Source organism: Cibotium barometz, chromosome 34 (assembly GCF_041138505.1).
Source record: "Cibotium barometz isolate CiBa-2024 chromosome 34, ASM4113850v1, whole genome shotgun sequence".
Taxonomy (NCBI): domain Eukaryota; kingdom Viridiplantae; phylum Streptophyta; class Polypodiopsida; order Cyatheales; family Cibotiaceae; genus Cibotium; species Cibotium barometz.
Window position 1 is genome coordinate 34,957,501 of NC_141079.1, and position 17,609 is coordinate 34,975,109.

The window sequence follows — 17,609 nt, forward strand, 5'->3', positions numbered from 1 at the left end:
AAAGAAACACAAGGGAAGACTCAGCATCCACATAATTGAATGACTTAATTCTACACGTGTAACGTGTAACGAGAGAGAGAGAGAGAGAGAGAGAGAGAGAGAGAGAGAGAGAGTAGTATTAACATCTACAAAAGACCCAGTGCATCTCTGATACCAAAAAGAAGTACAATGAATCCATGAGAATACTAAGTCGTGGAAAACTGGAAAGGAAAAAAGAAGGTAGATACTATTGAATGATAACCATATGAGTACAATTACATCATGCCGCCACAGATGCAAGAGAGTGGCAGACTGTTGGCCCGAGACGGAGCCAGCAGCAGCAGACCACCACAGCAGAGCAGCGCTGTCGGACGCGCCAGGCTGGCAGGGCACAGGAGGATACAGTTTCGTCACAGAACCATTTCGAGCATCTATCTCAGCAGCCCCCCAACGACAATGCCACCCCCCCCCCCAACCCACCCAACTATTTCAAGGAACCACTGAGACTCAGATAATCCAACATTCTAGACAACACCTTCACTTTATGGGAGGCAGGATGCATCAGCAGGATCTCATTGTGCTCCTTTTGGATTTTGAGAAAGCCTACGATGGAGTTGATTGGGGCTTTCTGGAGCGGACGATGTGCCGGATGGGATTTCCAAGGGAGTGGATCCGTGGTGTTTCTTAGCTTTACTCGGCCCCCCACAGCCAGGTTCTCATTCAAGGAGCCAGAGGTGACAGATTTTCCCTCTCTCGTTCGGTCCGACAGTGCTGCCCTTTAGCACCATACCTTCTTCTGTTTGTAGCTGAGGCCATAAGCAACTTTCTCCCGGCTTAGGAGAATGGGCTCCAGGGATTGTGTCTCCCCATCTGTACACACGAGTTGCTAGACTCCGAGTTCACAGATGATACAGCAGCATACTTATGAGGTGACGAGGAGAACCTTCACAGATTTGCAGAGGCAATAGAGATCTTCTGTCTTGCATCCGGAGCAGAGATCAACTGGCACAAGTCGTGTGGATTTTGGGTTGGCTCTTTGCCCACCCTGACTTGGTGTCCAGTTGATGCTTTCCAGTGGATCTCGAGGGGCACTCCAGTCCGTTCTCTTGGATGCCAAGTGGGCATCAATATCACCCCAGAGCAGCAGTTAGCCCCTCTTCTTTTGAGCATTCAGAAGTAGCTACTACACTGGAGTTCAGCAAGGCTTTCCTTCGCCGGCCGGGTAGTGGTGGCGAACTAGGTTCTTCTTGCCACCATGTGGTAGGATGGGCCTTCTCACCAGCCTGCATTGGTCAGGTTCAGTGGTTGAACCGCAACTTTCTGTGGACTCGCAACAATGTGAGGCTTGCTCAGGCCAAGGTGGCAAGGTGGCTTGGAGAGTGATTATACAGCCGTGCCATAGAGGGGGCCCTGAGCCATGCCCTTCTGGGCAAGCTGATTGTTAGAGGTCTTCTTCTGGCGAGCCTTGGAAGGACTTCCTCCTGGCCAGGATTTCAGCCCATACACCGAGTCTAGGGGGCCCTTGGCCGCAAAGCACTAGATGGATTTTCACAGAGATGTGGGCTCATGGCTTCAGCCCAGCTTTTGAGGACAGATTTGCAGCCAGCTTATTACAAGCTTGGGATCATCTCAGGCCGGCCCTTCAGCATTCTAGGGGGCCCTTGGCCACAGAGCACTAGATGGATTTTTACGGAGATGTGGGCTCGTGGCCAGCCCAGCTTTTGAGCACAGATTTGCACCCAGTTCATTACAAGCTTGGGATCATCTAAGACCAGCCCTACATCAATCTGTTCCAGTAGCCTCCGAGGAGTGTCTTCGACGGCCCTTGATCTGGAACCCCCTGATCCGTCTACCTAGTGGTTACATGTTAGAGGCTCGCCCACACGTATCCTAAGGAGCTTTGAGCACGGGCCCTGCTAGGTCCCTTGGAGATTAGCTCACATTCAGACAGCTGCCCCCGGCGGCCAAGGAGAGGGGCCTAACTGGGATTCGGGGTAGGGACAGACTCAACCTCGACATCAACTCTACCATTCCTCTAGAGTGGTTGACCCCGATCCCTGACCCTATCCCCCCCGTAGTGGCTAGGCGTACTCACCACGCATGATATTATCCTAGCAGTTCATGGCGCAAATGAGAGCTCCGCCTTGCTCACCTTTTCGATTGGACCTCATGACAGATTAGTGAAAGCAAAGCCCCCCGTGGAGAACTTCAAGGGATGCACGTTACAACGGGTGAGGGTGATCGGATGAGAGCCGGCCCGTCACCCGCCTCTAGTGGGACCTGAGGGAGTGGACTTGGGGCACATAGGAGTTTGGCGGTGGGCACGTGGTTGGCCATTGGAGGTAGACTAGCATCATGTCCAAGATGTGGCCATTCCCAAGAGTCTGAACGACATTGTCTTTGGGATTGCCCGAAGGCTCAACAGGTTTGGCAAGGGGTTCTCTGCATCTTCACCATGGACATGGCCTCTTCCCATACTATTATTTGGGACACTATTGCTTAGGCCACTGAGACCAAGGTTGTCATGGCTTACGAGGAGCAAGGTGAGTGCCAAGTTCCAGCCCCATCAACTGGTCACTAGACTCCTGGTTCGAGCCAAATATGGAAGATTTGTAGCAACATAGCCGCATGGCACATCTGAAGAGCTCAATGCAACGAAGCCATGGAAGGCACCCGCATTCCGCCTACGGAGTCCACCATAGCATCTGGCTCGACATCATTCATACCCTCCGCAACCAATGGGGGAAGCTTCAGGGTGGTTCTGACCATATGCGGAAGCGTCGAGAAGCCTTCCCGAGGCTCTAGAGTGCCCCTCCACAGGCAATGGATGTGGAGAGCCTCTACATAGTCATAGATATCGAGAACCCACTTTGATCCCCTCACATTGTATCATTGTAGCATTATTCCTTTGGCACTTTTTTTTTAACTTTTTTTTTTCCGGAAACAAGATCCTTCTATTAGTTAACAAAAGACAGCCTTAAAAGGCTAAGTACAAACATGCCTCCAAGTACGGGGCAAGGATCAAAGAACAAAGAAAAAAGGGGGGGGAGGATGCACTTCTCCTTTGGCTGCCGCTGTGAGAAAAGGACCAGGTCGCCTGTATGTCTAGAGGATCTCTCGAATGAGAGAGAGAAAGAAAGATTTTATTAATGTCTTCCAAAAGACCGAACTCGGCCTATGAGACAAATCAGTGTACCTATGTGGGGTATCCTCTGTCATCCCAACAAAATGAAAAAGTACTGAACTAAAAAGCTGAATCTGGGTGTGCAATAAGTACAATGAGTGGGGGAGGTGAAGCTTTACTACTAGGAGAATGCAAAGCTATATGCATGGAGTATACAATCATGATATGCAACCTAGCTAGCTCCATCCTGTACCATACTGGGGGTATAGAATGGTATACATCAATGAAGGGGGTGTCCACAGCTCCCTGAAGAACATGCTTGGGTCTGAAGCGAGCCAGTCGCTCCACACCCTCTCTATGAAACTGAGCTCTAATCTCTGTCATCTCTCTCTGGTATAGGCGTGGTGTCCGAAAGCCAGGTGTCCTCTGTCTCCTGCGTGCTCTGAGTGTCTCTGCTCTCTCGAGAGTAATTCCCTGCTGTGTAGGGGTTGGGAGTGGTGTGGATCTCTGAAAAAATGTAGTAATCTGTGTCTGTCGTCCCCCCTCTGGAGCTGCCTGAGCCTGTAATGATGTCTCTCTGTGATGCTGTATGTCTAGAATGAATCTCCCCAGTATGCGTTGGTCTGTTGCCTCAAAGATCTGGCGTAGGGAATGTGGCTCTCTGAATAAAATGGGATATCTTTCTCTGATGGCTGTATATGCTCTGCATCTGCAAACATAATGCTCCTCACTCTCCACCTCCTCTCTGCACAATCTGCATACCCTCTCCTCTCGGGGGATCCGTGCTGCTCTGCGAGTCTCGATCTCCAATCGATGTGATGAGACTCTAAGCTGACCAATAGCTACTCGGGAGCCATGTGGTAAAAAGCCCTCCATGTATCTAGGCCTCTCTATAAATCCATCATCAGTGATACTCATGAAGTGATCTCTGTAGTATAGCATCTTCGGTGGAAGAGGCTCTGTAGGTGATATCCATGTCTCTTGTGTATAGAGCTGCCATAGGTCCTGTCTCAATACTGTTCCTCTCACTATGAGAGAGACGGATATGTGGTGCATCCCTATCATACTAGAATGGTGGTAGATGATCCATGTCTAGGCCATGCTGTGAGAACCAATGTGTGACCTGTGCATACCATGACCCTCTGTCTCCTGCCTCAGCCAGTTGTCTAGATGCCTCAAAAGCTCTGTATGACAATCTGTCCTGTGGCATCTCTCTGAATCTGTCTAGCAGGCATAGTCTGGAATATGGCCTCTACCATCATAGGAGGCACAGCAAACTCTGCTTGGATAATGTCATGAGATACTGACGGTTTGCTGCGTATCATGCGTGCCATCATGAGGACCTATGGTCTCTCTATCTGTGTCCACCAATGGGTAGCAAGTCCTAGCGCCCATACCGCTGCTCCATACATCAGTGCCGGTGTGACTAATGTATCAAATAGCCACCCCTTCGTCCGGGGCTCCTGAAAATGCGCCTGGTGGCACTGTCTCTCTAGCATAGCCAATGCTGCATATCCCCGTGTCAATCTGGCTCTGGCTCTGGCTCTAGCTGCTGAACCCATGGTGAAGCGTGTGGCTGCTGCAGAGAAGGTAACCCCTAGGTACACGTATGATGTCACCACCTCCACCTGGCGTCCTACGAGAGTGAATGTCAGCTCACTCTTGCCCTGTCTCGATGTATGAAAGACCATAACCTTGGTATTCCCAAGGTTCACAGTAAGACCACTCTGTGTGCAGAAATCATCGAGTGCATGTAGATGCTGCTGGAGACCTCCTGGAGACTCAGACACTAATACAGTATCATCAGCATAAAGCATGATATGTACTGAGGTACCTACTAGATCAACTCCATCTCCGCCTCCCCGTGTAATGAAGTCAGCCACCTCATCAATGTATAACCCAAATAGCGTGGGGGAAAGTGGGCATCCTTGCTTCACACCAATGGTGCTAGCAATAGTCTCGGACATACCTCCTGGGCATCTGACTCACCCAAAAACCTGCTCATATAATGCATAGATGCCTCATGTCATATCTGCTGGTATGTCAAGAGACTGTAGGCGCTGAAGGAGCCTCTCTCGTGGTACTGTGTCAAATGCCTTGCGGAAATCCACAAAGCAGCAATAGAGCTTTCTCTTCCTCACTCTGGCCTGATCAATCATACATCTCAAAGTGAATACATGGTCAGTGGTAGAGAAAGCTCTTGTGAAGCCTGCCTGCCCTGATGAGCGTAAACCTGCTCGCTCAGCATATAAGCTAAGCTCTTGCTCCAACACTGCACCATAGAGTTTGGCCAACACGTGGCCAACCATAACCGTCCTGTAGTTGCTCGGATCGAGCATGTCCCCTGTTTTGTGGATCGGCACAATGGTGTGCATCGTCCACTCTGCAGGTAAACCCTCTGCTAGTGCCCTATTAAACAGGTGTGCAAGAAAACAAGCCAAAGAATCTATTGCATATATGAGATGCTCACCCTGTAGGCCCATATGGTCGGCGGCCCGTCCATGCTGTAGGCGGCGGATAGCTTCCTTTACCATCGAGTGGGTAAAGAAGCTAGCTGTGGTAGGTCGAGGCTCCTGTGGCTGAGGTATAGGTGGCTGCTATGGGGCGTGGTATAGGCCCTCTGCATATGTGTGCCATGTCTGTGGGTCTGCAATGGGTGTCAGTGTCCAGGGCTCTTTGAAGTGCCGGCATGACATAGGGCTATCTCTACTCATGAAGAAATGGAAGATCTCTAGCTCCTGTATCTCTGCGAAGGCCCGCCTTTTGCGGCGAGTAAGTCTCCTCATCTCTCTCCTCGACTCCTGCTCTATGATGGCTCCCAAGGCTCTCTGTATGCGGAGCCGTGAGTATAGGGCTCTGCACTCGTCATCATACCATCTGTTCTGGAACATAGTCCCAGATCTCGCAGGCTCTCCTGAGTCGACACAATGTGGGAAGCTTGGTAATGCAGCCGTGTGTAGGAGTGATGCCAGCTGGGCTATAATGGTATCCATAGGTGCCAGGGGATCCATGAGTAGGAGCCCATCCTCTACTCTGCCAGTGTATATGTCTGGCATGTCATGTGTGAAGTAGATGGTAGTGTGTGGCATCGATATGTGGGGGCTGGTGATACTGGTGATCCGGCTGGTGAAAATGCCAAGTATATATGATCTGCCCCAATAGGACGAGGTGGGATATGGAGAATGAGGTGACAAGCTGTGATGCCTCCAAAGACCCCATAATGTAGTCCACCACCGTGCCTCCGGTCAGTGTACGACCGCCATGTGGGAAGCATGTCAGCCCCAATAGGACGAGGTGGGATATGGAGAATGAGGTGACAAGCTGTGATGCCTCCAAAGACTCCATAATGTAGTCCACCATCGTGCCTCCGGTCCGTGTATGACCGCCATGTGGGAAGCATGTCAGCCCTCCTGGTCCCGGCCACTGTAGCATCCCGTTATAAATAACGAGACGATGCCTGGCTCCCAACTCTAGTAAGTGGTCCCCATAATGTACTCTGTCTGGTCCACTGTCCTCTGATGCCCGACTAGCTCCTATCTCCTCTGGATCCACAGGGTGGAGGATCTCCATGTCATCATAGTCATACACCTCACACTGTCTGCTTTGTGTGTCGGCATTGAAGTCACCCGTAAGAAATACTTCCCCTAGTGTAGAATAATGCATAATCTCCTCTGCCAGACAAGTGTATGGCGAGGCTCCTGTCTCCTCCCTCTGTGGCATGTCCTCTGTAATGACATAGGAGGATCCTGATGGAGAAAAGTAACATAGAACTATGTATATAACCCTGTCCTGTGAGAGCTGTACGCTGATCCACATGTATCTGGCCTCTGGATCCTGTGCTACCACTCTCAGTCTCCCCTGTAGCTCCCATTTGAATAGAACTGCTACTCCCCCCCCGACCCTCTCGAGGTACCCTGGCGTGTGGTCCTCCTATATGCTGACTCCCACTGGAATCCCTCTACTCGAGGTAGCCCTCTCTCTGGGCTCTGATGTGTCTCTGTCAAAAGTATGATGTCTCTCCCCACCATAACATGCTCCAGTCGTCCATGCTGCACCCGTAGTGAACCATTACAATTCCATACCTCTCGAGGTACCCTGGCGTGTGGTCCTCCTATATGCTGACTCCCACTGGAACCCCTCTACTCGAGGTAGCCCTCTCTCTGGGCTCTGATGTGTCTCTGTCAAAAGTATGATGTCTCTCCCCACCATAACATGCTCCAGTCATCCATGCTGCACCCGTAGTGAACCATTACAATTCCATACTGTCATGTGTATCTCTGTCAGTGGCCTGGTCTGTGTCCCATAGGCCCCAAACCGCTAATCCATGGGCCGGCCATCAATGATGACCCGACCATCTCGATAGAAGGCCTTCTTGCCTTCTCTCCTCGCGTGTAAGACTTATGGCATGCAAGCTCTCCTATGCTCTAGCTGCATCCTCGTGAGATCATCATCCAAGAAAATAGGAGCTCCCTCTAAGCCCCGGAGTATGACCCTCTTCCTCATGAAGGTGACCCTCTCCTGCAAACTGTAGGATGAGGGCTCGCTTGCGTGTTGAGTCTTTCCCAGCTCTCCATGCTTTGGTGAAGGGGAGAGGGTCCTCTTCCCTGTAGCCTAGCTTCATGCATAGAAGCTGTCCATCTTTCTCGGGAGTGGAGTTGGGTGTCTCGGCTATACCTGTGACTCGAATGTTAAGGCGGCAGGCATGCCTCATCTTCTCCTCCTCAATGGTGGTGTGAATGATTTGATGTTCTTCCCTTTGAGTCTCCTCCGTCACTTCTTTGCGGATGTTCTTCTTCACCACCTCAACCCATCCTGACTGCTTGGCTTCGAGTTTTCCCTCCATGTCCTTTGTGATCTCCTTGGAGATCTCTTCTTTGATGGCTGTGAGAGTGTTCTCATTGATCTCCCCTTCTTCCTTCTCGGTGTTCTTGACGGCTACCAGTTCCACTTTCAATGCACTCACCTCCTCCTTGAGGGCTGTGTTCTCTTGTTCAAGGTCCGTGACCCGTGCTTCGAGGGCCATGATGTGCCGGTGTAGTTTGTTCTCCACCTCATTGAGGTTGGAATCGGATATCTTCTTATTCTCCTTGATTAGTGCCTTCATTGCCGTCTCGAGGGCCTCGAGTTTCTCTTGGAGACTTAGGGCCATTCCTCAAGATTGAGGAGAGAGAGAGAGTTATGTTGCTACCTTGGGGGCCTGAGCAAGGGTGGGAGGGGAAAGGGGATGCAGGGCTTACCGGACATGCAGGCGGGCCAGCATAGTGCCAGCAGTAGTGAGCGCCAGTGACGAACAGAGAGGGCGGCTACCCACAGAGGCGCAAAGCGAACAGGGAACAGCGAAGTGAAGCAAGCGACGAACAGTGCAACGAAAAAGCGGGCGGCGAACAGTAGCGAACAGCGAAACAGGGGCTGCGAGAGTAGAGACGAGGGCGAACAGTTGCAGGCGGCGAAAGTAGAGAGATTAACAGCGAACAGGGGCCGCGAGGGCAGAGGTGAACTGGGGCAGCGAGAGCAGAGGCGAGGGCGAGGAGGGTAGGTGAGGGCAGAGGCGAACAGGGGCGGAGAGAGAAAGAAAGAAAGAAAGAAAGATTTTATTAATGTCTTCCAAAAGACCGAACTCGGCCTATGAGACAAATCGGAGTACCTGTATGGGGTATCCTCTGTCATCCCAACAAAATGAAAAAGTACTGAACAAAAAAGCTGAATCTGGGTGTGCAAGGGATGGAGCTCTACTACTAGGAGAATGCAAAGCTATATGCATGGAGTATACAATCATGATATGCAACCTAGCTAGCTCCATCCTGTACCATACTGGGGGTATAAAATGGTATACATCAGTGAGAGAGAGAGAGAGAGAGAGAGAGAGAGAGGCATACCACATCACACTAAAGAATATCATTAACAAACATGTGGAAATGAGCTCCTGAACAAAGCGCATCGACTTGTTTGCACCTTTTGCATCAACCTGAGACCAAATGATAATAAACTGCATCATTAATTCTGAACACAATTGTCTGAATGATTTTGTTGCACATAAGCTTCTGATCAAACGAAACATACAGAAGTAAAGATTTATAAAAAAAAGTAAAAGACTCCGCATGCCTTTCAGCTGTAAAATATGTGCCTTTCAATTGCAAAATACAAGGTATCCCCCCAAAGAGGGAGCGCCCCCCTCTTCCCCCTTTCGCTATTTTCAGATGCACAACCCCTAGATGGGTTTCTTTCAGGCTGCCTATGAATGCCCAGTTGCAAGCAGATGGGACACCTCACCAGACCTTGCCCTCGGCGCAAGTCCAGGAGACCGCCTCCGATGGTCCCCACCCCCCCCCCCCCCCCCCGGGGTGGTCCCTGTTCAAGTCTTCACCAAGGGGTAGAGAGAGAGGCAGGCTCTCAGGTAGCAGAGCACCAAGACCCAACCACGGACGACTCTGCTGTCAGATGGTGGCAGACCCTAGGGTCCAACTACCAATGCTGAGCGCCCGCGCCAAGCTAGTAGAGTACATGAGGATTCGGTTCTGTCAAAGAACCGTTTTGAGCATTTATTGTAGCACCCACCCATCGACGATGGGCCCCCTCCAATCACAAGAAGGGTCCCTCCAGCCCCGTCGGTATGGCGGCCGTTACCCCGCTGAGACTCCTCTTCCGGCTCTTGATTTCCAGTGAGGCCAGCTGACCCCATTGAATTCCCCGTGAATCCCTCCCAACACCCTCCCTCTCCGATGGATCACTCCCAGCCGCTCCCATCTCTCTCTTCTCCACCTCCCCACCACCCTCTGCCTCCTCCATCCCCCCCTATCCTCCATCCTCGTCTCCGACTCTTCCCCCATCAGCCCCCCTGCCTCGCCCTGCCAGCAGTACAGAGGTCCACGACTGCTGTTGGGCAGTCAGCCAATCACCTGTCTGCTGATGGGTCAGTCGGTCAGCCACTCAGTGCTCCTGCCAACTCAGAACTGCCTCCCAAGCCACAGAAAAAATGGGAAAAATAAGGGAAAAATGCGGGGAGTGGGGAAAAATGATAAAACACCTCATAAGGGCGGGCACACCCACAACAAAGGCCCTGGTGTATAAAACTGGACAGGAGATGACTTCTAACACGAGAGCCCACACTGGGGGAGTGGCGATGGTCATCTCTACCGGCTCCGAGAATCGATGAATCAAGGGGCGGACGGACCTCGCCAGCTGCCTCCGCTCTGGGTTGGTCACTGCAAGGTGGCGGCGGGCGGTGGATGGAGGGGGGAGAGTGGGCTCAATGCGACTGGATGTATGCAGTCGTGGGCTTCATTTAGTGCTGGCCGACTGATGCTGCAGTCGTGGAGCTTTTTTCAGCAGGCCGACTGCTCATCTGGGGGCATATAAATAGGCCCCCAGTCCCCATACCATTTGTGTATCATACCGGGATTTTCTTGTGTATATCAGAGCAGAGTTACACGCCTATATCTCTCTCTCTCTTGTGCTGTTTTTCTGCATGCGTTTTTGCTCTCGTGTCCCAGATCTCGTCATCATCTCCGCTGCGTATTCTGACATGGTATCAAACCCTAGGCTCTAGATAGTTCTTGGGATTTGTGTGAGCAAGAGGGGGACTGTTGTGTGGCTGATTGGTGGACTGTTTTGGACTGTTCGGGAAGAGGAGAAGCAAGAGAACGGCGGGCTGATTTGCTGGACAGCCACTTGCAGGTTTTAGTTCTTCTTTGTTCCCACCCATCCACCCTTTTCAGAGTACATCCCCGCAATGGCAGATCTGTTTGAGATGGCTGAGAGACACGTGAAGATCCCGACACGCCCCACGTTCCCGGAGGACCCTCAATTGGACGGGAGCAACTACGGCATATGGAAGGTTATGATGGAATCTGTTCTGGAGTCTTACGACCTCGCTGATTTCGTCGTTGTTGGGGTTCCACGGCCGGAAGTAGAGGAAGGGGAGTTACCGTCAACCCGAAAGGACCGAGAGGCTCAGACACAGATGTGGGATCGTGTCAACGCCAGGGTCCGTTCGTTTATTCTCCTCAACTGCACACCACAAGTAATCAATCATGTAAAGCATATGACGTTGGCCAGAGGTATATGGCAGCATTTGGCTTCTCTTTACAACAGGTATCGCCCATGAAGAGGATTTCCTTGGAAGTACAGATGCGGGTTATGAGCCCTGCAAAGTCATCGACGATGCGGGAGCATATTAACAAGCTGCAGGCTCTTCAGCAGGAAGTTCTTCAGGCTGGGAAGGAGATATCGACAGAGGACATGGCCATCACGTTGCTGTCACATTTGCCCTCTTCGTACTCAGCATTTTACTCGTCTTTGATTACCAGTGGCAGGCTCAGCACCATCACGTGGGAGGAGCTTGTGCCCATGGTCCTGGACCAGGAGGAACGATTCACGAACCCTCCTCAGGGTGGAGGTTCGGGGGCCTTAACTGGCCAACGGTCGAAAGGCCGTAACTCGGGCAAAGAGAAGGCTTCATCGGAGAAGTCCTCTGAGAAGAAGTCCGACGCTGACCGCGAGAAACTGAAGGCAGAGAGGACCTGTAATGATTGTGGCGAGAAAGGCCACTATTGGAGGCAGTGTCCCAAGCGGAAGACCGAGAAGGGTGAAGATTCCTCAGCAGCAATCATGAAGACTCCGGCTTTTGTGCACCTGGAGGTGGTGGACACCAATGCTTCATTTTCTTCAAGCAGGGAGGAGATTGGAGGATTCTCCGCACCGGATACTCGGGAGTGGATTCTCGATAGTGGTGCTTCCAGGCACATGACTCCTTCCCGTTCCGGTTTACAGGATCTCTGCAGGCTTTCTGGTCATATTCTTACTGGGGATACGTCCACTATCCCAGTTCACAATGAGGGCAGGATGGAGATAGTTCCCGATGGTAGAGGGGGGAAGCATTCCTCCCAGGTGTTGTATGTTCCGGCACTTGGTTTTCATCTGTTGTCAGTGCATCAGGTTTGCAAGACTGGCGTACGGGTGGAGTTTGATGAGCATTTTGTTGCTCTCCGGGACAAAGCAACAGGCCAAGTGGTTTGGGAAGGTGGAGTGGAGAATGGAGTTTACAAGCTTTCAGCACTCTCTCTCCCAGGTCCTCAGGTTTGTGATGAGTGGCAGTCTGGTAATGGCCACTTGTGTGTGGATACGCTGCAGGTGCAGGCTTTCCGAGACCAGATGGTGGATAGCTTACCAACAGTTGGCAGGAACTTTCCAGTACTGATGTTGGTGGTTCTTGTGTTCGTCAGTCAGAGGAAACTGAACAGGTCACTTATGCTTTGATGTCTCGTCATGTTCGAGACAAAGAACCTCCAGTAGATGAGGATGTTCTTTCCACGGGGACCTTTCGGAAAGCCAGGCAGGTGGCTGGTGATTACTTGCAGAAGGAGGTGGTTTCTCTAGGCTCTGTGGTTCCGAATTCAGAGGGGGTGCTTAACAGGTTTCAGAAGGCCTTCCATGGTCTTCATCAGGTTTCCAGGACTTGTTTATGCACCGTAACAGGTGTTGATCCTGGTGAGCAGTGTGATGCCTCATTGACTCAGAAGCAGAATGGTTCATTGATCTGGTTGATGGACACCAGATTGGACGGGAGCTTCCTAATGAGGCAGTTGAGCTCATGGTTGCAGATGTCTCTTTGGGAGGCAGGATTGCGTTTCCTGTGGTTTCTGCGGCATGCGAAGGATCATGGACTCTTGTACACAGGAGGGGGATTGTTGGATGGAGTCCGACTCCACGGTTGGAGTGACTCGGTTTGGGGAGGAGATCCGGACACGAGGAGATCTACTTCAGGCCCAGGAGCAATTTTCCGGAGCAGTAAGAGGCAGTCATCTTTTGCCTTGTCGACAGAGGCAGAGTACCGGGTTGCTTGTGATGCTACTTGTGAGGTGGTGCGGATGCAGAGGTTGCATTGCAGGTTTGGGCTTCCACTGGAGGAACCCATGGTCATCCAAAGGCACTTTGTTCGTGAACATATCATTGCTGATGACATCCTGCTAGAGTTCTGTTCGACGGAGGACAGTACGGTGGACCTCTTCACAAAGTCGCTCTCTCAAGATTTGCTCAGGCGGCACCCCAGCTCCCAATGGTTGGTTTCACAGCCAAGAGCTGAGAGGGGGTGTTAGAAGTCATCTCCTGTCGAGTTTCATACACCAAGGCCTTTGTTGTGGGTGTGCCCGCCCTTATGAGGTGTTTTATCATTTTCCCCCACTCCCCGCATTTTTCCCTTATTTTTCCCATTTTTTCTGTGGCTTGGGAGGCAGTTCTGAGTTCGCAGGAGCACTGAGTGGCTGGCCGACTAACCCATCAGCAGACAGGTGACTAGCCGACTGCCCAACAGCAGTCGTGGACCTCTGTACTGCTGGCCGACTGGATGTATGCAGTCGTGGGCTTCATTTAGTGCTGGCCGACTGATGCTGCAATCGTGGAGCTTTTTTCAGAAGGCCGACTACTCATCTGGGGGCATATAAATAGGCCCCCAGCCCCCATACCATTTGTGTATCATAGCGGGATTTTCTTGTGTATATCAAAGCAGAGTTACACGCCTATATCTCTCTCTCTCTTGTGCTGTTTTTCTGCATGTGTTTTTGCTCGTGTCCCAGATCTGGTCATCATCTCCGCTGCATATTCTGACACTCCCGCCAGAGTCCCCAAGTGGGGCCCCCAGGATCTTGGGGCTACCAGTGGATTACAGTTTCTTTCAATGCCTTCCGGTGGAAGGAATTGATATTTTTGAAGAGAGAGTGGCTTCCATTCGGATCCGTGTGGTGTTTTATCATTCCAGACCTTCTACGCCAGAGTGTGGCGTGATGATCTTCTCCTTTCCCTTGAGTGCAGCCCCGGAGACGGAGTGGGATTCGAGCTCTCACACCATCTTCATGATCTACGCATCACCGACGTGCTCACCCACCTCTGGCCCTAGCCAGGATGGAGTTGGGAGGCTCAGGCCATAGAGATCAGGATAGGGAGGTGGTGTTCTTCACTCAGGACAACAAATAGGCACATCAATGAGCTCGTTGATTGTAGATGGTTAGCAAAATGGGAGACTAGAGAGACAACACATAGGCACATCAACGAGCTAGTTGATTGTAGATGGTCAGTAACCCTGGGAGAGTATGGGGTTTGCTGCTTTTTGTGTTCCTTCATATCTCAGTTGTAGTACCCCTCCCCCCCCTCTTACGGATACCTCCATTGTGATCAATGGAGTTTAGAGTATTCCTACTCTCGCAGTCGGATAGAGTCGCGACACATGGAGGACAGGATCCGCACCCACTTGGCACGCCTTCACCCCAGGACTGATTACTCCCCATCAAAACCCACGCCCAAGACTCTTCGAGTGGAGGGCAGTTCCGATAGTTCCACCTCCCACAAAGATTGATATGCGGATAGCCTCATGGAACATTCAGGGTTTAGGGGGACCTCAGTGCTTTCAGAGGCGAGGCTTCCTCGGAGGAGAGCTTCACAAAGCTACAGTTGGGGGACCCATCGACATTCTTTTCCTCCAGGAGCACCATCTTTCCGAGGGGCTTACCCGCCGCTATGGGAAGATTTTACCAGGCAATCGCCACACTTTTTTGTCTCCCCTCTTTCGGCCCCCCCAGGACTTAGGGAGTTTGTTTGTATTTCTATTGAGCAGCTCTTGTCGGCACTGACTAGCTCAAGTGTCATAGTCTCTGCGCAAGCACAATGGGTTACCATTATGATTGGAGAGGAATGGGTGGCCTTCCTCAATGTATATGCCCCAAACATCGCAACAAGTAGAGCCATCTTCTAGAACACAGTCCGTCAGGCCCTTCCTCAGGCTTACTTTTGGTGCATGGGTGGAGACTTTAACATGTTCGAGTCAGCAGATGACAGACTCGGAGGAGGCACGGCTACAATCTCAAGCGTAGAGTACTCTGCATGGGAGGAGTTGATCCTGGCACTCGGGGGACAAGACCCTTGGCATCCACGAGAGTTTGGGTGCAGCCCCAAGAGCCTGGGCTTCTTGCTGTCCGATAGGAGGAGCATCGACCCCAACCCCTCTCAACTTGACAGGTTCTATGTGGATGAGTGGGCTTGGGATCGTGGGGGCATGATCGGTATCTTGGCGGGCACCACTTCTTCTGATCACGCTCCGGTTATTCTATCCTTAGAGGACCCCCGAAGGCAAGACAGGCATGTGAGCACTAGGATTCCGGACAACCTCATACAAGACCCTGAGATCTGCACCAGGATAGAGCAAATATGGGCGGGACTGGATTTTATCTCAGGCTCTGCCGCGTGCACCTTGGATGTGGTCGTTGGTGAGATCATCAGATTTTTGTAGGAGGCAACACACAGCAGATTGGAGGGGTTTCATGAGCAAGAGACGAGCCTGAGGAGGGGTCTTGCTTCTCTCCAATGGCTCCAAGAGAGTTCCCCCGATAGCCCGTGGATTGAGAGTCAGCTTGCTGCCGCCCGTACGGAGATCAGATCCATCGAGGAGAGGACGGGGGAGTATAGGTACCATGCCAGAGCCTCCCTTTGGACCCAAGCCAGAGATAAGAGTCACGGATTCTTTGAGATTGCAAGCCCCCATAGACGCAGAGATGGTATTTGCAGGTTGCGTGGCCAAGATGGAGATATTGTTTTTGACCCCCCCTCGGGCCCATGTGAGAGCCATCGCCACACTAATTTTTTCCAATCCCTCTTCACGGGCGCCCCATTATCCCCACAAGTGATGGACGCACGCGAGAGGGTCTGGCGGCACACGAGAGAGGTTTTTCCCCCACTCTACGATCCTTCTTATTAACTCCCTTCACAGCAAAGGAGCTGGCGGAGGCATCGACGGCTCTCACTAGGGGCAAATGCCCGAGGGCAGACAGGCTTCCAGTTTCTTTCTTTCTTCGCCGCCACTGGGATCTCGTGGAAGGCGGCCTTCGAGCAACCTTCAATGAGATAATGATCACATGTGCCATGCTAGAGAGGCTTTCAGAGGGTTTGATACACTTGATTCCTAAGGAGGGTAGTGACAGATTGGAGATCCGACAGTGGAGACCCATCACCCTTCTTGGGACCGCCTACAAGTTCTTGGCCAAGGCCATCAGCCAAAGACTTCAGCCTTTGCTCCCTGACTTGATCCATGACACTCATACAGGTTTGCTTCAAGATCAGAGCATTATGGACAACATCTTCACCTTTTGGGAGGCGACAACTTTGGCCAGGATGCTGCAGCAAGACCTCATAGTGCTCCTTCTAGACTTTGAGAAAGCTTATGATAGAGTTGATTGGAGCTTTCTGGAGGGTATGATGCACCGGATGGGGTTCCCACTGGAGTGGATCCGTGGTGTTTCAGGACTCTACTCAGCCTCTCACAGTCAGGTTCTCATTCACAGAGCCCGAGGCGATAGATTCCCCCTTTCTCACTTAGTCCAACAGAGTTGTACACTGGCACCTTACCTTTTCCTATTCGTCGCCGAGGCCATGAGCAGCTTCCTCTCTACTCAGGAGACCGGACTCCAGGGATTGCATCTCCCCCACCATACTCAGGAGGAGCTGCTAGACTCAGAGTTTGCAAATGACACAGCAGCATACCTATCCGAAGATGTGGGGAATCTCCTCAGATTCGCTGAGGCAATTGAGATCTTTTGTCGCGCATCAAGAGCACAGGATCAACTCTGGCACAAGTTGTGTTTCTGGGTAGGCTCTGCACTCGCCCCGACTTGGCGCCCAGTTGAGTCTTTCCATTGGATCCCGAGGGGCACTCGAGTCCGCTATCTGGGATGCCAAGTGGCCATCCATATCTCTCCGGAGCAGTAGCTCGCCCCTCTTCTTCTGAAGATTCGGAAGAAGCTTTTATACTGGAGCTCTATAAGACTCTCTTAGCTGGTCGAGTGGTGGTGGCGAATCAGGTCCTGCTTCACCGGAAAACTCTTGAAGGTCTTCCAAGCAAGAATTGTATATGCACATCTCTCCCATCCTGACCACTGCATGTAACGAGATGCACCAAGTGGTGGAACGGCCTCATCCCTAATGAACTCGTTCCACATAATAGGTTGTCAGTCATTCTTGTTGAGCCTTCAAGTATGCATTGGTCAGGTACAACGGCCGATCCGGAACTTCTTGTGAGCCAGCAGTGATGGGAAGCCTACCCGAGCCAAGGTGGCTTGGAGATGATCATTCAGCCACGATGCAAAGGGGGCCTAGGCATCATCGACCCCGCCATCCAAAGCCGCGCCATGTTGGGCAAGCTGATTGTTAGAGGACTCCTTCCCGGTGGTGAGCCTTGGAAGGACTTCCTCTTGGCCCGGATTTCAGCCCGTACCCCGAACCGGGGGGGGGGGGGGGGGGGGGGGGTGTGCCTAGCCATAGAGCACTAGATTGATCTTTACAGAGATGCAGGCTCATGGACTTTTGAGGACAAATATGCAGCCAGCCTACTCTAAGCTTGGGATCACCTCAGGCCGGCCGTTAGGCAATTAGCTCCAATAGCCTCGGAGGAGCGTCTTCGGCAGCCCTTGATTGGTTTACCCAGTGGCCATATGTTGGGGGCCCAACCTCATGTTTCATGGGGAGT

General features: G+C 51.8%; 1 protein-coding gene across 1 annotated transcript in view; it reads right to left on the reverse strand.

Moving 5' to 3' along the window:
• LOC147618959 (ATP-dependent zinc metalloprotease FTSH 9, chloroplastic/mitochondrial-like) overlaps positions 1 to 17,609 on the reverse strand; it is a 77,957-nt gene that overhangs the window by 32,765 nt on the left and 27,583 nt on the right. The window contains exon 4 of the mRNA XM_086774165.1: positions 8,980 to 9,068. Within this exon, the coding sequence (XP_086630291.1) occupies positions 8,980 to 9,068 (89 nt within the window). The remainder of the gene's footprint in view (positions 1 to 8,979; positions 9,069 to 17,609) is intronic.